Consider the following 22,897-nt stretch of genomic DNA (forward strand, 5'->3'; position numbering starts at 1 on the left):
CATTAACTCTCAGCTCAGTGCGATAGAGGGCAAAGTGACAACCCTGGAAAATGCCCTGCCTGCCATCAAAAACAAGATAGCCCTCAATGTGGGGTGCCTGGATGAGGCAGAGTGGAGAATCCTATCCATTGAAAACTCACTGGCAGACGCTATGAAAACAATAACCTCTGCTAAAAAGAAAATGTAGCATCTGGAAAAGATAACAGAGGAGTCCATTTAAACAGGAATAACTGTGTTTTATTAAACCTGGCCGAAAAAGAAAAGGGAAACAGCCACTGATCTGCTACCTGCAAGACAGACTCCCCGAGTGGCTCCACCTATCCCCCAACAAGCCCATAGAACTGGAGAGCTCACCGAGCACGGAGGTCTCCACCAGCAGCCTCCGCGCCCAACCATATACTTCCTGAGATTCACCAACAAGGAACGAGTGCTACAGGTGTCGAAAATCCACGCCATTACAGTGGGGAAAAGCCAAACTCACCTTGCTCCAGGACCTTTCAGCTGGAACACGCCGAAAGCACCTAGAGTTGAACAACCCTTAACCCTTAACTGACCGAGGCATCTTCAGGGGATGCAAATACCCAAACGAGTTCAGGATTCGTCACCAAGGAGCCCTGCGACACTTCAAAACTCACGATTACTAAACAGAAATACCATGAGTATAGCAATAGGCCTAGCAGATTGTTTGCATACCAATTAAAAAGAGCAGCCAGTGTACAATCATGGCCATCCGAACAGCAGATGACGAGGTCCCATATGATCCAAATAAGATGTAACTTTTCATGATTTGTACTGCAAAATATACAGATGCAGAACTCCATTCATTCCTAGAGAATCTCGCTACCAAACTATCAGAGACCGACCAAGAAGATCTTAACTCCCCCCTCACTCATGAGGAGGTCCGCGAGACAATCATCTCCATGCCACCTAACAAGTTCCCAGGGCCAGACGAATTTCCCAGGGTTCTACAAAGCTTTTTGGCCCCAGCTTAGCCCTATTTTTATGCCAATGCTGGATGATTTTTGCAAAAATGGAGCTCTCCCAGACTATGTACACAGCCCGCATTACAGTGTTGCTTAAAAAAGACAAGGACCGTCTCTCCTGCACATCCTGTTGGACTTCGACTACAAAATAATTACCAAATTGCTTGCCAAAAGACTAAACACTCTTCTTCCCAAAATAATAAAAGCGGACCAAACTGGATTTATTAGCGACAGGTAATGTTCTGATAACATTCGCTGTCTTTTTGATATTATATACCAAGTAAATGCACAGAAGACCCCTGTCCAGCTGGATGGAGTGGACCGATCTGTTCTCAGTCTGGCCTCAAACTTTATTCAATGGATGAAGTCCCTATATTCTCATCAAAATGCCACGATGTCTACTAATGGCCTGAACTCTGACAGATTCTCTTTGGGACGTGGTACAGACATGGACGCTCGCTGTCCCCTCTGCTCTACTTGTTGGGGACGGAGTTGATAAGGAGCAATCCAAGTATTATGGATGTTTCTGCAGGCGGCCTTCAGCACAACATTTCTCTACTCGGATGATGTTTTGCTCTACAAATCCAACCCTGAGAAATCCCTCCCTCCCATTTTAGACATAATTGCTCAGTAAGGCAAGTTTTCAGGATATAAGATACATTTGAACAAATCCATTGTTTTTCCTCTCAATATTCCTGAGTGGCGCAGCGGTCTAAGGCCCCGCATCTCAGTGCAAGAGGAGTCACTATAGTACCTGGTTTGAATCCAGGCTGTATCACATCTGGCCGTGATTGGGAGTCTCATAGTGCGGCGCACAATTGGCCCAGCGTCGTCCGGGTTTGGCTGGAGTAGGCCGTCATTGTAAATAAGAATTTGTTCTTAACTGACTTGCCTAGTTAAATAAAGGTAAAAAAAATCTATAAAAACGAATAATGAATTCACTCTGCCCATTCCAATGGAAGACACAGGGTTTTCAATACCTTAATCTTTGTTACACTAGATCTGAATTGCCTTTTCAAAGAAAACTATCTCCCGCTCCTGGATCAAAACAAGAATGATCTCTGAACCTGGACTAGTTTAGTCATCAGAATCAATGTGATCCATATGAACATCCTCCCTAGACTGAACTATTTATTTCCCATGCTCCCATGCTATCTCCCAGTTTCCTTTTTCAAAACAACCAACCAAAGCATCACCAAATTTATATGGACCAATAAAAAAACCTAGGATCAAGTTCTCCACTCTATTGAAACCTGAATATCAGGGTGGTCTTGCCCTTCCCTGCCTTCAATTGTCCTACTTGTCTGCCCAAATTCGCAACATGTTAACATGGATCACAAACAGACAAGACTATGTGGATTCAGACAGAGGCCCAATCCTGTGGTTCATTGCCCCGAAGCTTAATTATATTCACTAATAACTTTAGTGAAATGGGCAGGTAGCCTAGTGGTTGGAGCGTTGGGCCAGTAACCAAAAGGTTGCTAGATTGAATCCCCGAGCTGACAAGATAAAAATCTGTCGTTCTGCCCCTGAACAAGGCAGTTAACCCACTGTTCCTAGGCCATCATTGAAAATAAGAATTTGTTCTTAACTGACTTGTCTAGTTAAATAAAGGTTCATAAAAAATAGCCTAAACTTGTGATTTACAACACCCTACTAGCAGGACTTCAAGAAATACCTTGGCATTTCCTCCCAAATATGCTCTCACATGCCTATAGTATGCAACCCAGACTTGCCAAAAGCCCTGAGTGATGCCAACTTCCATCTTCGGCATACTCTAGTGATCAGGACCTTTTCAGACCAGTTTCATCAGAACACAACTTCACTGAAATACTCTCAAGAGCTCTGTAGTGAATTCAATGTGCCAAGATCCAATTTAATTATCTTCAAATTAGACACGTAACTTCCTCATTTCACTTCCAAGAGGAGGTTTAGAGCTCAGCCCAATGAAGTTGAGACCCTTCTTGCGACATCACAATCCATCAAAGGCAAAATCTCCTATATCTATAGACTCCCATCTGAGAATGTGGGCTCCTCCTTTACCCATTTCAGAATAATCTGGGAAAAGGACCTTTGCCTATCAGTGAGGAGTTATGGACGGATATTTGCAACAGGGTATACTGCTTCTCTATGAAATAATCTATAAAAAAATGTTTGTACAAATTGTATTACACCCCAGTGAGACTCCATAGAATGAATACAGACATTTCTCCTGATTGTAAAAGATGTACATCTGAAAGCAGTGGAGGCTGCTGAGGGGAGGACGATTTATAATAACTGGAATGGAGTAAAAGGCACCAAGCACATAGAAAACATGTTTTGATACCACTCCACCAATTCCACTCCAGCCATTACCAAGAGCCCATTGTCCCCAATTAAGGTGCCACCAACCTCCTGTGTCTGAAAGTGGAACTTACATGCATATATTTTGGCATTGCGGGGAGACTGACAGATTTTGCCAATCTATACACACTGCTGCATAGAAAATATTAGATGTAGTTTGACATGACCCTGTGGCTATCTTAGTGCTTAGCAGGACTTTGTTCTTGATCTAAACAGAGAAAATGTGTTTATGACTATCACATACTTGGCTAAAAAAAAATGTATTCTACCAAGTTCGGCTTCTAATTCCTGTCCTACATTTAAAATGTGGATTGACCAGATTGTTGACTTTCTTCCTCTTGAAAATCTCCCTTGTGACCTCAGCAAGAGACGGTGCAGGTTCAATTGACTCTGGTCTCCACTACTCAACTATATTTCAAACTGATCAGAATGGGGAGATTAAGGAAATGTGTGTATATACACACACATGTTGTGTATATACACACACACATGTTGTGTACAGTGCTGTAAAACAAGTTATTTGCTCGTTGTCTCAGCTAAAGCTGGAAATAGCTAATAAGTTCACGGATAGTGCTGCTGCAAATTTGTTGTTCGTTTATTTTTTTTTATATCTGCCACATCTGTGAATGTGGATTGTTGTGTTTGTTGATTAAAAAACAAAACTTAAATACTTCCAATAAAACAATACAAAAACACATGGACCCAGTCTTCATAGGAAAACCCCAGTAGTGTGGAGCCATTCCCCTTACAACTAGGGCCAGGAATTTTTCCCTGGTCTGGTCACGTGGTGAGGGAAAACTCCTGGCCCTGCCTATCATTATTGTGAAGTTGCCCCTAGATGCTGATCTTGGGGCAGTTCAGAATTTTTTTTAGGACAAATGTTTAAGGTTAGGATTGGAGAAGAGGAAGCTGATCCTAGATCTGTACCTAGGGAAAACTTCACCCTGGAACACTCAGGGCAGCACAGCGTCATGTGGCCTGCCACCAGTGTGGACGAGGTGGTGCTTCTTCATGTGGCTGGACTGGGTGAAGCACTTCCCGCAGTAGACACATTGAAACGGTTTCTCTCCGGTGTGCACCCTCTCATGCATCTTCAGCTGGTGGCTGTGGGAGAAGCGCTTGGTGCAGTGGCTGCAGCCGTACGGTTTCTCCCCCGTATGGACCCGCATGTGCCTCTGCAGGTACGCCGGCTTGGGGAAGAGCTTTCCACAGAGGCTGCACCGGAGCTGCCTCTTGGTGGAGTGAGACGTCAGCTGTTGTGGCTGCTTTTCTATGCCTTTCAATGAAGAAGTGGAGTCTCCGTTGAAATTCGGGAAGTTGGCTGGCTTCCTTCTTTGGGGAACCTGGTGGAGAGTTACCTTTGGGGATGAAAAGCTGTTTTGGGTGGACAGTCCATTGAAATCTGGAATCTTGGACCTTGGTCCTACAGTTGTCCCTTGCTCTGCATGTTGAGTGTCAGGGGGACACTTTGTCTGTCCAGACTCCATTTCCCCTCTTCCTCTGTTGTCCACAAGCTGCCTGCCATCTGAACAGACATCTCCAGATGTCGCCTCTTGGCCAGTTATGCTCCATTCTGAACTCATATCTGCCTCCACTTTAATGGGAACTGAGTCCACCAGCACCACATCAGACACCCAGTCCAGAGAGCCCAAAGCAGACATGCAGACCCCAGAGTTACCAGACACCCCTCTCCTCTCTGGATGTTCACACAGCCTTTTGGAGTCTGGCCCGGCATTGTGAGGAGCATTCACAGTTTGGTTGTCAGTATCTTGGTTCTCTGTCCAATGGGACAGGCTGTATTCTATGGGTTTATGGTCAGTTTCCCAGGTCACACCCTCAGCAACCTGATGGTCCTGTCTCGCTCTATTGTATTGTGATGCTGGATGCTGGAACATCTGGTTTTCAGGTTCTATATTGAGTGAGGTGTCTGGAGCTTTGTGTCTGTTGCCCTGCTGGTCCAGAAGGTCTGTGGTTTCAGTAGATGATGAAGAACCTGGTTCTGGCACAATCTTCTCACTGCTCTCACTGACCAGTTGGACAATCTCTGAAATGGGTCAACATAAAGCACAAGATCAGCTTCCTTTAGTGGAGACTGATTATTCTTTGCCTTATTTATTGGTTATGAATAATGACTAAGAAGTTAATCAAATACGGCAATAAACATTGAAGGCTTTACTGAACATAAAGTGTAAATTGTATGGACTTGATAAGTTGAACAAAAACACCTTCTGTTCTGCTGGTGTCAAGGTCCTCCATTTTGATAAGAGGCACCTCTTGCATATCTGCCATCTGTTTTGTATTCATCAGAAACAATTTATGAGAAAAATATCCCCAGCACCATTTGAAATATGAAAAAACTAATACATTTGGCCGTGTCTATGACAACTGACCGGCATGCCCCCATCCTTGTCTGTCGCTGTGCGTCCTGCGTCTCTCCAGTTGGTGGCATCCTGCGTAAAATGTCCCCCTTTACGGTCGGCACAGCGATTCTCCACTGCACCAGAAAAGAGAAACGTTATATATTATACATTACCCATTATTTTGTACGTTTTAAAATATGGTTAAAAAAAACTGCAATATTCAAGTCTGCCTGTTGACTTTCCTTGGAAGCTCCCTCTTGCCCGGGCAACAAGATCTATGTCCCGCCTGCTTAGAGTGTGTCGAAGGGTTCCGAATTTCTCAGCGCTCCGTCGAGAGAATTTTGTCAGCAGCAACTTCCTCCGCAGGTTATCGATTTCCCTCTGGCTATGGGAAATTTCCAAACGTAAGGCAGCATGTCCGTCATCTACAAGTTTGCAGATTTCGGCAACGGCTGCATTCGCCAAAACCTCGACGATGGAGGCTAGCTGAGCGTTAAAGGCGACTGTATCGTACATGTCCTTTGCACAATGTCAATGTTAAACACTTATGTTATAGTAATTTTAAATGAAGTGTTCAGCCAACGTCTTGAGACTACACAGTTAAGACCATAGACGTTAGACTATTTTTCCATAAACAAACATTTTTCGGCTACTTCCTGGATAATTTTTTCGAAATAAAGGTTGGCTTTTCAAAATAAAGGTAGCTTACACACACGACTTATGTTCCAACATTGCCACCTGCTGCTGAATCATATTGTATGTTGCTCCTACTAAAAATGAATCAAATGTTTTAAAAATCAGCCTGTTGTGAATTAAATCAAACACACACTGTCATCCAAAAATTATTTTACTATTTAGTTCAAGTATAAAAATACAAAATCAGCATACAACTGAATTATAAAGGAATAAATACATTCCTTCAAATAAAAGTAAGTAATTTGATGAGTAGGCTAAGGGTTAGTAGTCTCCAAACTGAAGCACTGCACTGAGAACGCACTCTAACTCTGAACAATGTAAGAGTAGAAAGATACACAAAATCTGAAAATAGAATGGATAAAATAGCCAATGGGATTTCAGATAGTCCTCAGCGATAGCAAAACAACTAAATAACATTTTGCTTTTTGTTTTTACAATAAATGAGAACGTTGTAAATAAAAAATAAACATTGGTAGTAATAACATTAGTAATAGGTGTGTATGCAGTAAGCATATTATGCCATTCACAGTAACCTGTAACCTCAATGTACTGGCTTCTCCTTTCAGTAACTACTGGGGTTCAGGATCAGATCTCTGGAAATTAAACACAGAACAGATTGTCAGACACGTTCCTTTATCTGGAAAGATTTTTGGGGAAACATATGGTACATGAAATTGTCCTCAGAACACTGCATGACACTGAATGAATGATTATTTTTTGTTCTTGCCCGTTTACCATATGCTTTTTTTTTTTAGACGCATGTTGTTGTCGATACTAACCTTCCCTGTGGAGTACTTCCTGATGATTTCATTTGTCAGGATGGCATTGAAGGTTCTGCAGACCAGAGACAGGTTCCAGTAGCCTCTCTTCCCATCCACACGCAGCACGTCCCGGAAGATCCACACCAGCGACTCAAGAGGAAGCTGCAAGAAAGTGAATCAATTCAATGGTTCCAGTGTTTTAGCTGCCTATTTTGGTCAAGTGTTTGTTGTTGAACATTCGGTTCCTACAGCAGTGGTGTTGTATATAAAAGAGGCCAGGAAAGTCACTAGGTAGGCTACATGTCAAACTTTAGAAGGCATTTATGGGTGATTCCTCACAAAACTAGAGCCAAAAATTATAATTTGGGGGATTTTCACTCAATTAAATCTATATTAGTGTCCTTTGGAGGAAGGATTGTTGACATTTGTATCTTAAATCATAATTAAGAACCCTTGTATAGATTACATTGTGAATATACCCCAAATCATGGTATTGTTTTGGTTCTAGATTCGTGAGGAATCAACATAACATAAGTATATTTATTATATGAATGGTAATCTAAACGTTATTTTCAGTTGCATCATGTATGGAGAATCAAAAACAAAGAGTCAGCGGTTTGGCTAACCGGGCTATCTGCATTGTGTCCCACCCACCAACCCCTCTTTTACGCTACTGCTACTCTCTGTTCATCATATAATGCATAGTCACTTTAACCATATCGACATGTACATACAACTTAAATCAGTCAGACTAACCAGTGTCTGCATGTAGCCTCGCTACTTTTATAGCCTTGCTACTGTATATAGCCTGTCTTTTTACTGTTGTTTTATTTCTTTACTTACCTATTGTTCACCTAATACCTTTTTTGCAATATTGGTTAGAGCCTGTAAGTAAGCATTTCACTGTAAGGTCTACACCTTTTGTATTCGGCGCACGTGACAAATAAACTTTGATTTAAATCTGATATTAGGAAAGAAGGAAAGTGATTTTCTGCCAGTTCTAGGTGAGATAAATCTACAGGTACTGTTACTTACCTCCAGGAGATGAGGTTTACCCAGACCATGGTACCTCTGGGGATTCTGGGAATAAAGAAGAGGTGAGTGAATAGCTAGGTTCTAGAGTACTGATCTCTGAGTTGTATTGAATCTGTGACATAATCAGACATTGTCTTTTCATTTGGCCTACCACTCTCCCCTATAAGCCCAACCATTTTAAACCCAACCATATTAAACCCGCTTTAAACCCAACCATTGGCAGCGTACCATTCCAGATAGCACTCTCTCGCCTTGCGACTGCTGGGTCGCCAGGTCCGTTTCCTGGGCCAGTAGCGCGCCGGCGTCTGGGAACCTGTCGCTTTGTTCTTCTTCCATGTCGATGTCCGGAAAGAGGTCATCGTCACGCTCTTCCCTCCGCCTTCCTCTTTCCTGCGTCCTAGTATAAGTGTAGCCGGGAAACGAGCTCTCGACCACCAACAGGCCTTGTTCACCCAGGCACCTGTCGAAAGCTTCCTGGAAGGCCGACGCCGTCACGTTCACCTTGTGTTTCCTCTTCATATGGTTCTTGAAATTCTTCTTATTCAGCCTGATTCCGCAGAGATCGCACTGGACCTTGGTGGCACGGCACCAGGGTGGCACGTCCATCTTGGATTCGGCCAGGTATCTCCTCAGGGCCTCCTCGTTCTCTGCAGCGATGTACTCTTCGTGGTGTTTCCTCTTCATGTGAACCTTGAAGTTCTTCTTGTTCAGGATGATGCCGCAGTGGTCACACTGAGTCTGCACAGGAACTACGTCCCTTTGAGAAGGTCTTTGCGGTCTCTCGGTCTCAATCTGCGGCGTCGGCGGGCAGCTGTACGCTTCGGGCGAGGAGGGTTCCGAATCCTGGCGTGTGACCGGATTGTGACTGGCAGAAGCATCTGGTTTTTCTATTGGAGGTGTGTCTGTGTTTAGAGTTTGAAGAGCGACTGGTAATCTCGGAGGGGTGGCAGGTCTGGAACTGGAAGGGACGGCAGGTATAGATGTGAGAGGCAGGACAGGTGTGGATGTTGCAGGGGCGATAGGTCTCCGGGCTGGAGAGGGATGTTGCTGGAGGGGAGGAGCAACAGATGGAGATTGAGCTTGGACACCGGCAGGTCTTTGAGTCCCGTTCCGCTTTCTGCAAGCTCTGAAATGTTCTATAAACAACGCTTTTCTGCAGAGAACATGGTCACAATAGCTGCAGTGGTAGTGAGGGTAGTCTCTGCACGTCAGTTTGCAGTTGTAGACGATGTACTCTGACAGAAAAAGGTGACAATAAAACAGTCAGTATATTAAAAAAAAAGAAGGTTAGATAGTGACTTTAAAAAGTCAAGTGTATAAGGACATTAGCACATGTTGGGTGGTTGGCATTCGAACAACTCAATTGAACAACTACAAAGCATTACTGAGTACAAGGCAATCGTTATTTTCTGACATTGCGTTTTCCAAAGTTCCCCTCACCGTCATTCTGAACGGCACTTTTCAGGTGGCTCTGGATGTGTGGGATGATCCGGTGTAACTCGTTGGGTTTGAATGCAGACGGTCGGCAGAAGGGGCAGTGGTAGAGGGAGCAGCACGTGGTGCATGGTTGTATCTTGGGAGATTCGCCAACTCGGAAACTGGTAATATGTTGCTGTGGAAAAACATAGACAATATTGAATAGTCAAAAATAAAGACGAAATGGTCAGAAAATCCATAGATGCAAATTCTACATGGTCCCAAATTGGGGACCAATAGTTCAGCAACAAGCAGATACAAAATGTTATGTATAGAAATGACAATTCTTTGTTTCCTACATTAATATATCAGAAAGCCATGTCCTGTCGACTCTACACAACATTATCAAAAGTATGTGGACACCTGCTCGTCTAACATCTAATCCCAAAATCATGGGCATTTGGAGTTGATCCCCCCCCTTTGCTGTTATAACAGGCCTTCCACTATAAAAACAGCCCCAGACCATTATTCCACTTCCACCAAACATTACAGTTAATACTACACATTGGGGCAGGCAGATTCTTCCTTTGGACTGCCAGATGGTGAAGTGTGATTCATCACTCCAGAGAACGAGTTTCCACTGCTCCAGAGTCCAATGGCGGCGAGCTTTACACCACTTCAGCCGGCGCTTGGCACTGTGCATGGTGATCTTAGGCTTGTATGTGGCTGCTCTGCCATGGAAACCCATTTCATGAAGCTTCTGATTAACAGTTATTGTGCTGACGTTGCTTCCAGAGGCAGTTGGTACTTGGTAGTGAGTGTTGAAACAAGGACAGACGATTTTTACGCTCTACGCGCTTCAGCGGTCCCCTTCTGTGAACTTGTGTGGACTACGACTTCGCGGCTGAGCCATTGTTGCTCCTAGACTTTTCCACTTCACAATAACAGCACTGACAGTTGATCGGGGCAGCTCTAGCAGGGCAAAATTTTGACAAACTGACTTCTTGGAAAGGTGGCATCCTATGACGGTGCCATGTTAAAAGTCAATGAGCTTTTCAGTAAGGCCATTACAGTGCCAATGTGTGTCTATGGAGATTGCATGGCGGTGTGCTCGATTTTATACACCTGTCAACAATGGTGTGGCTGAAATAGCCGAATCCACTAATTTGAAGGGGTGTCCACATACTTTTGTATATATAGTATATTTCTATCCACAAATGTTTTTTTTACTATGTGTACAGTTTCTTACCTTTCTTGGTATGTCACTGGAAGTGACTATGGGGTCAGGGGTCATTGCAGGGGGCCCAGTGTTCTCATTGGAACTGACTATGCGGCCAGGAATCAGTGTGGGGGGCCCAGCCTCATCAGTTGGTACTGTGGATACCTCTTTCCACAGAGAATGCTGATTGCCATTGACACCGTCCACCTCAAGATTGTTAACTGGAAAAGAGAGAGTGAGAGGTCAACTTGACCAATTATTGGCAAATCATTAGCTCAAAGGCGGACAACAGGCATTTAGAAAAATCGGTAGCCTACCTTCGTCTTCGTCTGCGTTGCCCGAGTCATCGGCATTCGCCGCGGGTGAATCGCCCGAAGAACTGTTGATTATTGGTAAGTCGCCGGTGACAGGCGTCAGCCCTTTGCCACTCACCGACCTGTACCTCGACTCCGCCAGGCTGAGTTGCTTCTCTAGCAATAGGATTTGCTCCTTGCTTTGAGAGACTTCTACACGTAACGCTCCACAGCAATCGTCCACTAACTTGCAAATCTCGGTCACAGCAGCTGAGGCTAGTATGCCCATGACAGAGCTTATCCGTTGATGCAAAACACGCGTTACCGACATTTTAAACAATTGTTTTTGTGAAACCTGGTCACAACTACTGTTAGCTATGAAGATTCAAAACGTCTAATAAACGGTTTTGTCCCCAGCTTGTTCACGAAGTAGTAATATTTGTAAGAATACCTGGAATGTTGTCAATGCGCCGCCATCTTTAATAACTGTGTCCTTGCGCACGCATCCGATCAGCGTTCAGAAAGCTAGAAAAGCGCCACCTACCGCGTGGAGACAAGAATGTGCATTATCCAGAGTCAAATTGAGCAATAAATATTATTTTGGGTCATCTCTGACTACAGCTTGCTAAAGAGGAAAAGCGTATGAATTATTCCTATGGTTTGCAGAATCATTGTTTAACATTGAGTAAATCAATGTTTTTTTTATTATGGTTATTGGTTATCATGTTATCATGCTATTTTTAATTTATTTTTTATTTCACCTTTATTTAACCAGGTAGGCTAGTTGAGAACAAGCTCTCATTTGCAACTGCGACCTGGCCAAGATAAAGCATAGCAATTCGACATATACAGCAACACAGAGTTACACATGGAATAAACAAAACATACAGTCAATAATACAGTAAAAAAAAGAAAACAAAAAGTCTATCTACAGTGAGTGCAAACGAATTAAGATAAGGGAGTTAAGGCAATAAATAGGCCATGGTGGCGAAGTAATTACAATATAGCAATTAAACACTGGAATTGTAGATGTGCAGAAGATGAATGTGCAAGTAGAGATACTGGGGTGCAAAGGAGCAAGATAAATAAATAAATAAATACATTATGGGGATGAGGTAGATAGATGGGCTGTTTACAGATGGGCTATGCACAGGTGCAGTGATCTGTGAGCTGCTCTGACAGCTGGTGCTTAAAGCTAGCGAGGGAGATATGAGTCTCCAGCTTCAGTGATTTTTGCAGTTCGTTCCAGTCACTGGCAGCAGAGAACTGGAAGGAAAGGCGACCAAAGGAGGAATTGGCTTTAGGGGTGACCAGTGAGATATACCTGCTGGAGCGCGTGCTACGAGTGGGTGCTGCTATGGTAACCAGTGAGCTGAGATAATGCGGAGCTTTACCTAGCAGAGACTTGTAGATAACCTGTAGCCAGTGGGTTTGGCGACGAGTATGAAGCGAGGGCCAACCAACGAGAGCGTACAGGTCGCAGTGGTGGGTAGTGTATGGGGCTTTGGTGACAAAACAGATGGCACTGTGATAGACTGCATCCAATTTGTTGAGTAGAGTGTTGGAGGCTATTTTATAGATGACATCGCCGAAGTCGAGGATCGGTAGGATGGTCAGTTTTACGAGGGTATGTTTGGCAGCATGAGTGAAGGATGCTTTGTTGCGATATAGGAAGCCGATTCTAGATTTAATTTTGGACTAGAGATGCTTAATGTGAGTCTGGAAGGAGAGTTTACAGTCTAACCAGACACCTAGATATTTGTAGTTGTCCACGTATTCAGAGCCGTCCAGAGTAGTGATGCTGGACGGGCGGGCAGGCAGGTGCTGGCAGTGATCGATTGAAGAGCATGCATTTAGTTTGACTTGCATTTAAGAGCAGTTGGAGGCCACGGAAGGAGAATTGTATGGCATTAAAGCTCGTCTGGATGTTAGTTAACACAGTGGCCAAAGATGGGCCAGAAGTATACAGAATGGTTTCGTCTGCGTAGAGGTGGATCAGAGAATCACCAGGAGCAAGAGCGACATCATTGATGTATACAGAGAAGAGAGTCGGCCCGAGAATTGAACCCTGTGGCACCCCCATAGAGACTGCCAGAGGTCCGGACAACAGGCCCTCCGATTTGACACACTGAGCTCTATCAGAGAAGTAGTTGGTGAACCAGGCGATGCAATCATTTGAGAAACCAAGGCTGTCGAGTCTGCCAATAAGAATGTGGTGATTGACAGAGTCGAAAGCCTTGGCAAGGTCGATAAATACGGCTGCACAGTAATGTCTCTTATCGATGGCGGTTATGATTTCGTTTAGGACCTTGAGCGTGGCTGAGGTGCACCCATAACCAGCTCTGAATCCAGATTGCATAGCGGAGAAGGTACGGTGGGATTCGAAATGGTCGGTAATCTGTTTGTTAACTTGGCTTTTGAAGACCTTAGAAAGACAGGGTAGGATAGATATAGGTCTGTAGCAGTTTGGGTCTAGAGTGTCACCCTCTTTGAAGAGGGGGATGACCGCGGCAGCTTTCCAATCTTTGGGAATCTCAGACGATACGAAAGAGAGGTTGAACAGGCTAGTAATAGGGGTTGCAACAATTTCGGCAGATAATTTTAGAAAGTGAGAGTCCAGATTGTCTAGCCCTGCTGATTTGTAGGGGTCCAGATTTTGCAGCTCTTTCAGAACATCAGCTATCTGGATTTGGGTGAAGGAGAAATTGTGGGGGCTTGGGCGGGTTGCTGTGGAGGGTGCCGGGCAGTTGACCGGGGTAGGGGTAGCCAGGTGGAAAGCATGGTTAGCCGTAGAGTAATGCTTATTGAAATTCTCAATTATAGTGGATTTATCGGTGGTAACAGTGTTTCCTAGCCTCAGAGCATTGGGCTGCTGGGAGGAGGTGCTCTTATTCTCCATGGACTTTACAGTGTTCCAGAACTTTTTTGAGTTTGTACTACAGGATGCAAATTTCTGTTTGAAAAAGCTAGCCTTAGCTTTCCTTACTGCCTTTTTTATATTTGTTCCTAACTTCCCTGAAAAGTTGAATATCACGGGTGCTATTCGATGCTAATGCAGAACGCCACAGGATGTTTTTGTGCTGGTCAAGGGCAGACAGGTCTGGAGTGAACCAAGGACTATATCTATTCCTAGTTCAAAATGTTTTGAATGGGGCATGCTTATTTAAGATGGTGAGGAAGGCACTTTAAAAAAATAACCAGGCATCCTCTACTGACGGGATGAGGTCAATGTCAATCCAGGATACCCCGGCCAGGTCGATTAGAAAGGCCTGCTCGCAGAAGTGTTTTGGGGAGCGTTTGACAGTGATGAGGGGTGGTCGTTTGATCACAGACCCATTACGGATGTAGGCCATGAGGCAGTGATCGCTGAGATCTTGATTGAAAACAGCAGAGGTGTATTTGGAGGGCGAGTTAGTTAGGATGATATCTATGAGGGTGCCCGTGTTTACGGATTTGGGGTTGTACCTGGTAGGTTCATTGATAATTTGTGTGAGATTGAGGGCATCAAGCTTAGATTGTAGGATGGACGGGGTGTTAAGCATGTCCCAGTTTAGGTCACCTAGTAGCACGAGCTCAGAAGATAGATGGGGGGCAATCAATTCACATATGGTGTCGAGGGCACAGCTGGGGGCAGAGGGTGGTCTATAGCAAGTGGCAACAGTGAGAGACTTGTTTATGGAAAGGTGAATTGTTTGGGTACAGACCTGGATAGTAAGACAGAACTCTGCAGGCTATCCCTGCAGTAGATTGCAACACCACCCCCTTTGGCAGTTCTATCTTGGTGGAAAATGTTATAATTAGGGATGGAGATTTCAGGGTTTTTGGTGGTTTTCCTAAGCCAGGATTCAGACACGGCTAACACATCCGGGTTAGTAGAGTGTGCTAAAGCAGTGAGTAAAACAAACTTAGGGAGTAGGCTTCTAATGTTAACATGCATGAAACCAAGGCTTTTACGGTTACAGAAGTCAACAAATGAGAGCACCTGGGGAGTGGGAGTGGAGCTAAGCACTGCAGGACCTGTATTAACCTCTACATCACCAGAGGAACAGAGGAGAAGTAGGATAAGAGTACGGCTCAAGGCTACATGAACTGGCCGTCTAGCACGTTCGGAACAGAGAGTAAAATGAGCAGGTTTCTGGACACGATAGCATAGATTCAAGGCATAGTGTACAGACAAAGGTAAGGTAGGATGTGAGTACATTGGAGGTAAACCTAAGCACTGAGTAATGATGAGAGAGATATAGTCTCTAGAGACGTTTAAACCAGGTGATGTCATCACATACGTAGGAGGTGGAACAACATGGTTGGTTAAGGCATATTGAGCAGGCCTAGAGGCTTTACAGTGAAATAAGACAGTAATCACTAACCAGGACAGTAATGGACTAGGCATATTGATATTAGAGAGAAGCATGCGTAGCCAAGTGATCATATGGGTCCAATGAGAGGTTGGGCTGGCTGGGGACATGGCGATTCAGACAGTTAGCAGGCCGGGGCTAATAAGCTAGCAGTTAGTAGGCCGGGGTTAACAAGCTAGCAGTTAGCAGACCGGGGCTAGCAAGCTAGCAGTTATTAACTGAGCACTGGAGTAATCTTAACCCCAGACAAACTATATGGAGGTTGTATTAGTCTCAAGATCTTGTGCAAAGTAAAACGATTAATTTCCAGTACATCATATATGTTTATTGTTTTTACCACAGATATAGAATGACCAAAACAACGTGATCCGCTGCACCATCGAGAGCATCCTGACTGGTTGCATCACTGCCTAGTATGGCAACTGCTCGGCCTCCGACCGCAAGGCACTACAGCCCAGTACATCACTGGGGTTAAGCTTCCTGCCATCCAGGACCTCTATACCAGGTGGTGTCAGAGGAAGGCCCTAAAAATTGCCAAAGACTCCAGACACCCTAGTCATAGACTGTTCTCTCTGCTACCGCACGGCAAGCAGTACCGGAGCACCAAGTCTAGGTCCAAAAGGCTTCTTAACAGCTTCTACCCACAAGCAATAAGACAGCTGAACAGATAATCAAAAGGCTACCTGGACTATTTGTATTGACCCCCCGCCACTCCCACCCCTTTTTACGCTGCTGCTACTCTGTTATTATCTTCGCATAATCACTTTACCTACATGTACATATGACCTTAAACGCGAGTTACCTTAATTACCTTGACTAACCTGTGCCCCCACACATTGACTCTGTACTGGTACACCCTGTATATAGCCTTGCTACTGTTATTTTATTGTTGCCCTTAAATTTGACTTCAGTTTATTTAGTAAATACTTTAATTATTTTTCCTAACTGTAACTGTATATAGCCTCATTATTGTTGTTATTGTGTTACTTTTTATATCTTTTTTTACTTTTGTTGATTTGGTACATATTTTCTTAACTCTTCTTGAACTGCACTGTTGGTTAAGGGCTTATAAGGAAGCATTTCACTGTAAGGTCTACTGTAAGGTCACTGTAAGGTCTACTACACATGTATTCGGCGCATGTGACAAATACAATTTGATTTGTAAGCGACGTTTTTTACCGTTGCTTATTGGAAACCCTCTTCTCCAAATAAGGCCGTTAAAACATTCTGTGCCAAATGTCCCATCCAAACACACCTCTATCCACACCCTTTGCTAGATTTAACAGCCTTAGCCAAGCCAAAGGCAGGCTCAATAAAGACTAAATAAATACATTGAAGATTTTCCAGACTTTCAGTCATCTCAAACCTTTTCTCATCCCATTTTATGCTGTCAACAAAAAGCACCATATCCATGTTGTTATATTGCCCCTTTTAAGAGCCAGAGATTATCGTAGACAATACTGCCATCTTCCGGAAAGTACTAGCCTTTGCAATGTCATAAAGTACTTAAAATAATATTATTACAGTGAAAACAATACAGGTTTAGGTACATAAATGGGCAATTACATTTGAAATTGCATCACATTTAGCCCTTTGGCGAACACTTAAAGTCACTTACAGTCAGAAGTAAACAAAGCACATGTTGAAAGCAGTTAGAAAAGGTGTCAAGCAATTAGCAATATCTTCGCAATGTTGACTAACAGCGATAGTTGTGCACGCAGATGAATGGGTATTGTGTGCCACATCCGAGGTTCCTCCAGCCCTGGCCCACTACAAAAAGACAAACAAAAATCTTATCTGGCATATTTTAACACGTCATACAGTTCTGGGACCAGGCTACCTGTCATTACTTTTCAGGTAATATCATTCTAATTTGAGTGTTCCGGATTTACATTTACTATGTTACGTCTAGTCCATGAGACCAGGCTGAACATCTTTAGGTTCATGTCTTACCAGCAGATTGCAGGTACATGCAGGAGTTGCTGGTTGCAGTGCTCTGGCTGTACCAGTTGGTGTAATACATTCCTGAGCGGTCGATCCACATCCAATATCCCTGAGTAAACAAAAAGTCATAAGACTTAGCTACAGCTTGTGAGAGCAAAATTGCAAGATAATACTTTTATTGCATCAAATGGCTGTTTTTTGCAACAGACTAGAGGGTTCCTATAACTCTATTGTGAAATGAAAGCGTGCCTCTGGCAGATAACATGGACAGGAGATTTACGATGTCTTTTGGGTGATAAAACCTAAAGAGACCGCATTCCATAGCATGAGTTAATGTTTCTGTTCTATATAGTACCTGGGAGAGATGACCCCAGGGCCAGACCTGGTCTCTACACAAAGATAACTGTTTTTACAGCAGATACTGTCTGCTGTGAATTATAAGTATATTTCATACTAGTCTTAACCTTGTGACCCATTCCATACATCTGTTGTTCATCATGTAGGTTGAAAGGGGTGTATCTTGGCTATAAAAGACCTTTGTACTTTTGTCTCGGGGCTCTCAACAAATCATCTGAGGGTGATTCGTTGACCATCCATCATTATCGTAGAGCACTCAATCGATTAACTTTATGTGTGTGTGTTGTACTGACCCCTTATTAATACGTGAATAAATATTTAGTTTAAGTATAGCTCTGACTTGAGTGATAAGTTCGTCTCCCCTCATTTGATAGTAAAGAAATTAACCACCACAAGCTGCACTGCTGTCCCTTACCTCTAACAGATCTGATATCATACCTAGCGGCATGATTCAAATATCAGAAGCTTATGCTGAGGCACAGAGTTTTTCTTGTTCTTGGAGGGGAAAACTCTGGGACCAAGAATTGTTTCTGGTCAGGTCACTATGTCGAAAAACTCGGGGCCCTGCTTATGCTTAGATGGCGGAGGTTTTCAAGGCAACCCTTTCTCTCACCTGGAGGTAGAATCCACCGATCCAGGCGGTGGCTCTGTTGGCTGTTCTGGTTATCTGTTGCAGGTAACGATACTCGGGGGAGGAGCTGGCGGAGGCCAGGCTGGCGCCCAGTTCATTGCAGTGTTCCTGAAAGAAGAGCGGGGAGGTGAGGGGTGAGACACCTGTACACACTCACACAGTAGGCCTGCACATGAACAAAAGGGTTGAGCTCCCTCATAGTGACATTACAGTATACAGACACAAACGCACAGACATTTTTAAAGTGCACAATTTGCAGTCATAGTAACTAATTCACGTCAGAGAGGGGAGGCAGGGGTGAGACAGGTACACTTAATGGTTCCTAATTGCACTTTTTTATTTAATTTTAAATGTAGCCTTTAGGCCTATTCAAATCCAGATACGTCTTATTCGAAAGACATAACCTATAGAATAGGCTAAATATTCTGTCAAATCTTGAAAGACTTTTTGCACTGTTTATTTATTTGCACTAATTTAGGTTATTTTCGTAGGCTACTTATTTAATTTAGGCTGCTATATTTATTTTATAACGTGTACGCCTATAGGCTTATTTAGTACTTGTACAGTTCGATAGGCAAAATGCATGTCCTAAAGCCTATTCGTTTTTAGCATAAAGCCAATGTTATTTTTGTAAAAAGTGTTATGAAGTATGCTATAAATATCGATTTGTTTTATCTGATTGTATTTAGGATTTTTACAGTTAGGTAGGCAAAAGGCATATAGCCAAAGGATAATTATCGGCCTATAGGGTTTTTAGCCGAAGCCAATTCAGTGTTATAAAGAATATTATAGGCTAAATAATAATTTGTTTTATCTGATTATTGTTCACTTTATATATAAATGCACAATTTGTAAGTTATTGAAAATAAAGTTGTTCGTGAGACAATTCCGACAGACTCATCATTTATTTTCTGTTCCTGCTATTGATGCTGCGCGGGTTTATATTGCCCGTTACGCAATTCAAGGACATGCATAAACACTTCCGACAATATTATCCAAAATATTAGATTATACGTTTAACTTGTCAAAGTAACGTTTAGGCTACGGCAACTTTTATGGACAGCAGTCTATGTGTAGGCTTATAATATTGGATAAGAAAGGAATTTTGCCAACACTTTAGTCAAGCAGCCTAAACACACGCAGCCCTACCAGGTTTGTTTAAACTTCCTATTCGATTAGTCTATCTTGCAATTGTTTGTTCTCGCTTTCATTATTACTATAGCTACTACGTTTTATCTACGCTATTAGCAAACAACTTTCTGAGATGGAACTCCATTAGGCCTATAGACTATATTCATTCGATAGTTGATCATGAAAGAGTAGGTTATTCCTAGGCCAACAAGTCACATTCAAATCGAATGGGGATTGGGGAGAGAAGGGGAAATTAAGATTAGCCAAAAAGGCCCATGACCACCCGACATTGGAGAGGAGAGGGGAAAAAACACCTTTAGGCCTATCTGACATTTTGCGCTGCTTTAGTGCTAGCCGCTCTTTATACACTACGTTGTTCTCTTGAATTATGTTAATAGTCTATATACATACAAACGCACAGTCATTTTGAAAAAGCATACTTTGCTATTATAGTAGGCCTACATAATATAGCTTATCTACATTGCTATGTTTTCATTTCTGAAGCCCTTTTACGAAAAGTCCCACTGTACCTAACATCCTTACTAAACCTTACACATACGAGTTACCACACCCGGTCTCGGGATGGCTAACTGGAAATTCCTTTGGTCTCCACTGAGTTAGGTAAATCATAATCAACATGTTCTTAAATTTGATGTTCTGGTGTCTCTAGGGCAATTCAGAAAGCTGATTGAGAACCTTATTACTGATGAATGTGTTTGTTTTTATGACTGTGTTTTTCTTTTTGCTTGCATTTTGTATTTATATGTGTGTTTTTCTGTAATTTATGTAATTCAGGGCTCATCTGTAAAAGAGACATCGGTCTCAGTATGACCCCCTGATAAAATAAAGGTTAAATAAAATAGTTAGGAATTTATATCAAGCTTTTAGACGCTTTAAATAGGCCTATATTAAATTGAGAAGTGCATGAATTACCTCAGCGTCGAACCAGGACCGAGGAGTGTTCACAAACATGTAACATTTGGACTGGTAGCTGAACCATCCGTCAGGGCAGAACCTGCGTGCCGCTATGAAGACGAAGATAAAATACAACAATTATTTGACATCGTAATACCAAGGAGTTGATATTGACAGGAGTATGAACTTTGATCTCACCAGTCATACTGGTGTTTTTTCCCTCCCTGCTAACAGAAAACCAAAAAACACTTGTCTTTCATTACGTGACCACGCATTGCACGATGTACAAAAAGTCCGCAATCGTAGAACCAGTAAAAGTGATAGTTATTTTACATCATTCACCATAAAATGTGTCAATATACCTTTAGGTGCCGCAGCCACCTCTTCAACAGCCCCAGTCTGTACTTCCTCCTCTGGAAAAGCACACACAATAAAACAGTCCTCAATAGTACTATTTAGCCATCACCAAATCACTATGTCAGGGAGTTATAGATCCTATATAAATATGTTTGTTTTCATAGGTATATTTTATAGGTGACAGGTAGTTAAAATCGTTTGTTTCGTACCTATGTGAAGTCGGGAAAAACAGAATGCCTCAAATATAATTTAGCAACAAATGAGGCACATAACACACAATACAATCTCACACTCAATTCGTGCAAATATGTACAAATAGTATTTGCAGCAGATTTCAATGTGAAGTAATTGTAATTGATCAGGAAATGAGGTGATGCTCAAATGAGGTGATGCTCCACAATAGACAGTGATGCTCCTGCTTGATTAAAGCCCACAGAGAAGAACTGACCTGGGGCGTCACTCAGCTTCTCCTCTGCTGTATGAGCCTCAACCTCAACAGCCTCCTCTGTAGAAACACGGAACAAGGAAATAAATGTGACTTTCATTCAACTGGGAATTCGAAGAGGAGTTGATTCAGGGCTGTATTACTGCTCTCAATACAAACATAATTAGAGCTACAAACCTGGGGCACTTTTTGGCTCTTCTACCGCCACAGCATCGCTCTCCACAGGAACTTAAAGGGAAAAACACGACTATTGTCATTTTTCAGTAACAATGAATTACCCTGTGCTGTATTAGTGACATTGTTGAGTATTTGGCTGTCTTACCTGCTGCTGCCCTAGCAGAGAGGGCGACACAAAGTAGTGCAAAGATGATCAGAACCTTCATGGTGGTGATGATGGTGGTGCTGCTTGTCTGGATGAAAAGGGAGAGAACGTGTTGGAGAATCAACTAGAGAGAATGATACACAATCATTTCAGACTATCACTAGACAAGAGTATTTCCCCACACAAGACAACCTTAAAAATCTAGCTCAAAGTTAATCACCACCACAGTAAATGCATACATCTAAACGGAGAAAGGGAGAGAAAATAAGCCAAGTTGAATGAGTCGACACTCGGGAACAGACACTATAGGACTCTTACCTGTTGTAGTAGGTAAATCACTGTTGTTCTCCTCAGGTACTCTTCCTCAGGTAGGCCAGTGATGGAGTGATGAGTGGAGATTTCTCCGCTGTTTATGTACTGTTCTGTCCAGCATGATTTCACTGACGCACGTGCTGTGAATTACGAAACAGCATTGGACTTTGATGGTTAATGATTTTGTATTTATACTTCAGATGAAAAATTCCATACTAGGATTTCAAATACAGCATTTTCAATGCCAGCAGAACATGGCCAGCCCCTGTTTGAAGGTGTGTTCCTGTAAGAGATTGCAAAATAATAGAAATGTCCTTATTGTGATCATGTGTGGAACTTTGCCAAGGACGTCACGTTTATTATTTCCCGACCATAAACCATTTCCTTTTCATCCAATGAGTGGGTCAGACATGAAAGGATTTAGTTTGACTTAAATGAAATACAAAATTAAAGCAGTATCATCAATGTCAATATAATACCAATATCATTATATTATACATTTTATATATACTATATGGCTTTGTGTACGTACTTCCCACGGGGGGCCAGTACAAAAAAAAATGTATGCATTCACTACTGTAAGTCGCTCTGGATAAGAGCGTCTGCTAAATGACTAAAATGTAAAAATGTAAAATGTACTTCAGATCTGATTTCGAATTCAAATACAGCATTTATCAAGGACAAGTCCCTTTTTGAAGGTGTGTTCCAGTAAGTGATGATAAAACCATAATTGTGATAAGGAAATTTCAAACATGGAAAATCAATACGGACATGGATAGATTCAATTTACAGTACGTTTTTATCAGCACTTTTGACCTTGAGATAACGTAGGGGTATGTTCGTTTAGTTATAAACACTTTATTGGTCTTTTGCAGCGGTTTGTCTAACATTTCCAGTCTCTCCAACTTAAAGCGGCAATCACCAGTTGAAACAATAACAAATCCTCGTCCCCGCCCTGTTCCTGTAAAAAGCTGAGGGATGTGGTTGTAAAAATGTCACCACTCTGAAATTGACCTTCCATC

The 22,897-nt window shown here is 42.7% G+C and overlaps 3 protein-coding genes across 4 annotated transcripts; all 3 read right to left on the reverse strand.

Moving 5' to 3' along the window:
- Positions 1–3,903: 3,903 nt before the first annotated feature.
- LOC106610379 (uncharacterized) lies at positions 3,904–5,958 on the reverse strand. Of its 2 annotated transcripts, XM_082978520.1 has the most exons (3): positions 5,717–5,958; positions 5,552–5,615; positions 3,904–5,370 (listed from the first exon to the last, which is right to left on the reverse strand). In XM_082978520.1, the coding sequence occupies exons 1-3, from the start codon at positions 5,720–5,722 to the stop codon at positions 4,280–4,282; spliced, it is 1,161 nt and encodes a 386-aa protein (XP_082834646.1). In that variant the 5' UTR covers positions 5,723–5,958; the 3' UTR covers positions 3,904–4,279. The 2 variants fall into 2 exon arrangements, with proteins under 2 accessions (XP_082834646.1, XP_082834645.1); XM_082978519.1 differs by lacking the exon at positions 5,717–5,958 and having other exon boundaries at positions 5,552–5,630.
- Positions 5,959–6,520: 562 nt separating this feature from the next.
- ma7d1 (MAP7 domain-containing protein 1) lies at positions 6,521–11,577 on the reverse strand. The gene is made up of 7 exons (NM_001140050.1): positions 11,131–11,577; positions 10,844–11,034; positions 9,619–9,790; positions 8,407–9,413; positions 8,179–8,223; positions 7,162–7,305; positions 6,521–6,975 (listed from the first exon to the last, which is right to left on the reverse strand). Exons 1-7 carry the CDS (start codon positions 11,435–11,437, stop codon positions 6,952–6,954), a joined length of 1,890 nt encoding a protein of 629 aa, NP_001133522.1. The 5' UTR covers positions 11,438–11,577; the 3' UTR covers positions 6,521–6,951.
- Positions 11,578–16,824: 5,247 nt separating this feature from the next.
- Positions 16,825–22,146, reverse strand: LOC106592508 (ladderlectin). Its single transcript, XM_045722951.2, has 9 exons — positions 21,882–22,146; positions 21,564–21,651; positions 21,419–21,469; positions 21,245–21,301; positions 20,802–20,852; positions 20,458–20,549; positions 18,376–18,501; positions 17,415–17,514; positions 16,825–17,231 (listed from the first exon to the last, which is right to left on the reverse strand). The coding sequence occupies exons 2-9, from the start codon at positions 21,622–21,624 to the stop codon at positions 17,158–17,160; spliced, it is 612 nt and encodes a 203-aa protein (XP_045578907.1). The 5' UTR covers positions 21,625–21,651; positions 21,882–22,146; the 3' UTR covers positions 16,825–17,157.
- Positions 22,147–22,897: the final 751 nt, after the last annotated feature.

The sequence above is a fragment of the Salmo salar genome, chromosome 08, assembly GCF_965601325.2.
Source record: "Salmo salar chromosome 08, fSalSal1, whole genome shotgun sequence".
Lineage (NCBI taxonomy): Eukaryota > Metazoa > Chordata > Actinopteri > Salmoniformes > Salmonidae > Salmo > Salmo salar.

Coding starts and splice junctions, on each gene's coding strand:
- ma7d1 (NM_001140050.1), bottom strand. CDS start 11,437: ATGTCGGTAACGCGTGTTTTGCATCAACGGATAAGCTCTGTCATGGGC. Junction 11,035..11,130: donor CAACGCAGACGAAGACGAAG/GTAGGCTACCGA, acceptor TCTCTTTTCCAG/TTAACAATCTTGAGGTGGAC. Junction 9,791..10,843: donor CCAGTGACATACCAAGAAAG/GTAAGAAACTGT, acceptor GTTTTTCCACAG/CAACATATTACCAGTTTCCG.
- LOC106592508 (XM_045722951.2), bottom strand. CDS start 21,624: ATGAAGGTTCTGATCATCTTTGCACTACTTTGTGTCGCCCTCTCTGCT. Junction 20,550..20,801: donor GGTGGCTGCGGCACCTAAAG/GTATATTGACAC, acceptor TCGTCTTCATAG/CGGCACGCAGGTTCTGCCCT. Junction 17,515..18,375: donor TCGGTGGATTCTACCTCCAG/GTGAGAGAAAGG, acceptor TTGTTTACTCAG/GGATATTGGATGTGGATCGA.
- LOC106610379 (XM_082978519.1), bottom strand. CDS start 5,630: ATGAATACAAAACAGATGGCAGATATGCAAGAGGTGCCTCTTATCAAA. Junction 5,371..5,551: donor TGACACCAGCAGAACAGAAG/GTGTTTTTGTTC, acceptor GACCCATTTCAG/AGATTGTCCAACTGGTCAGT.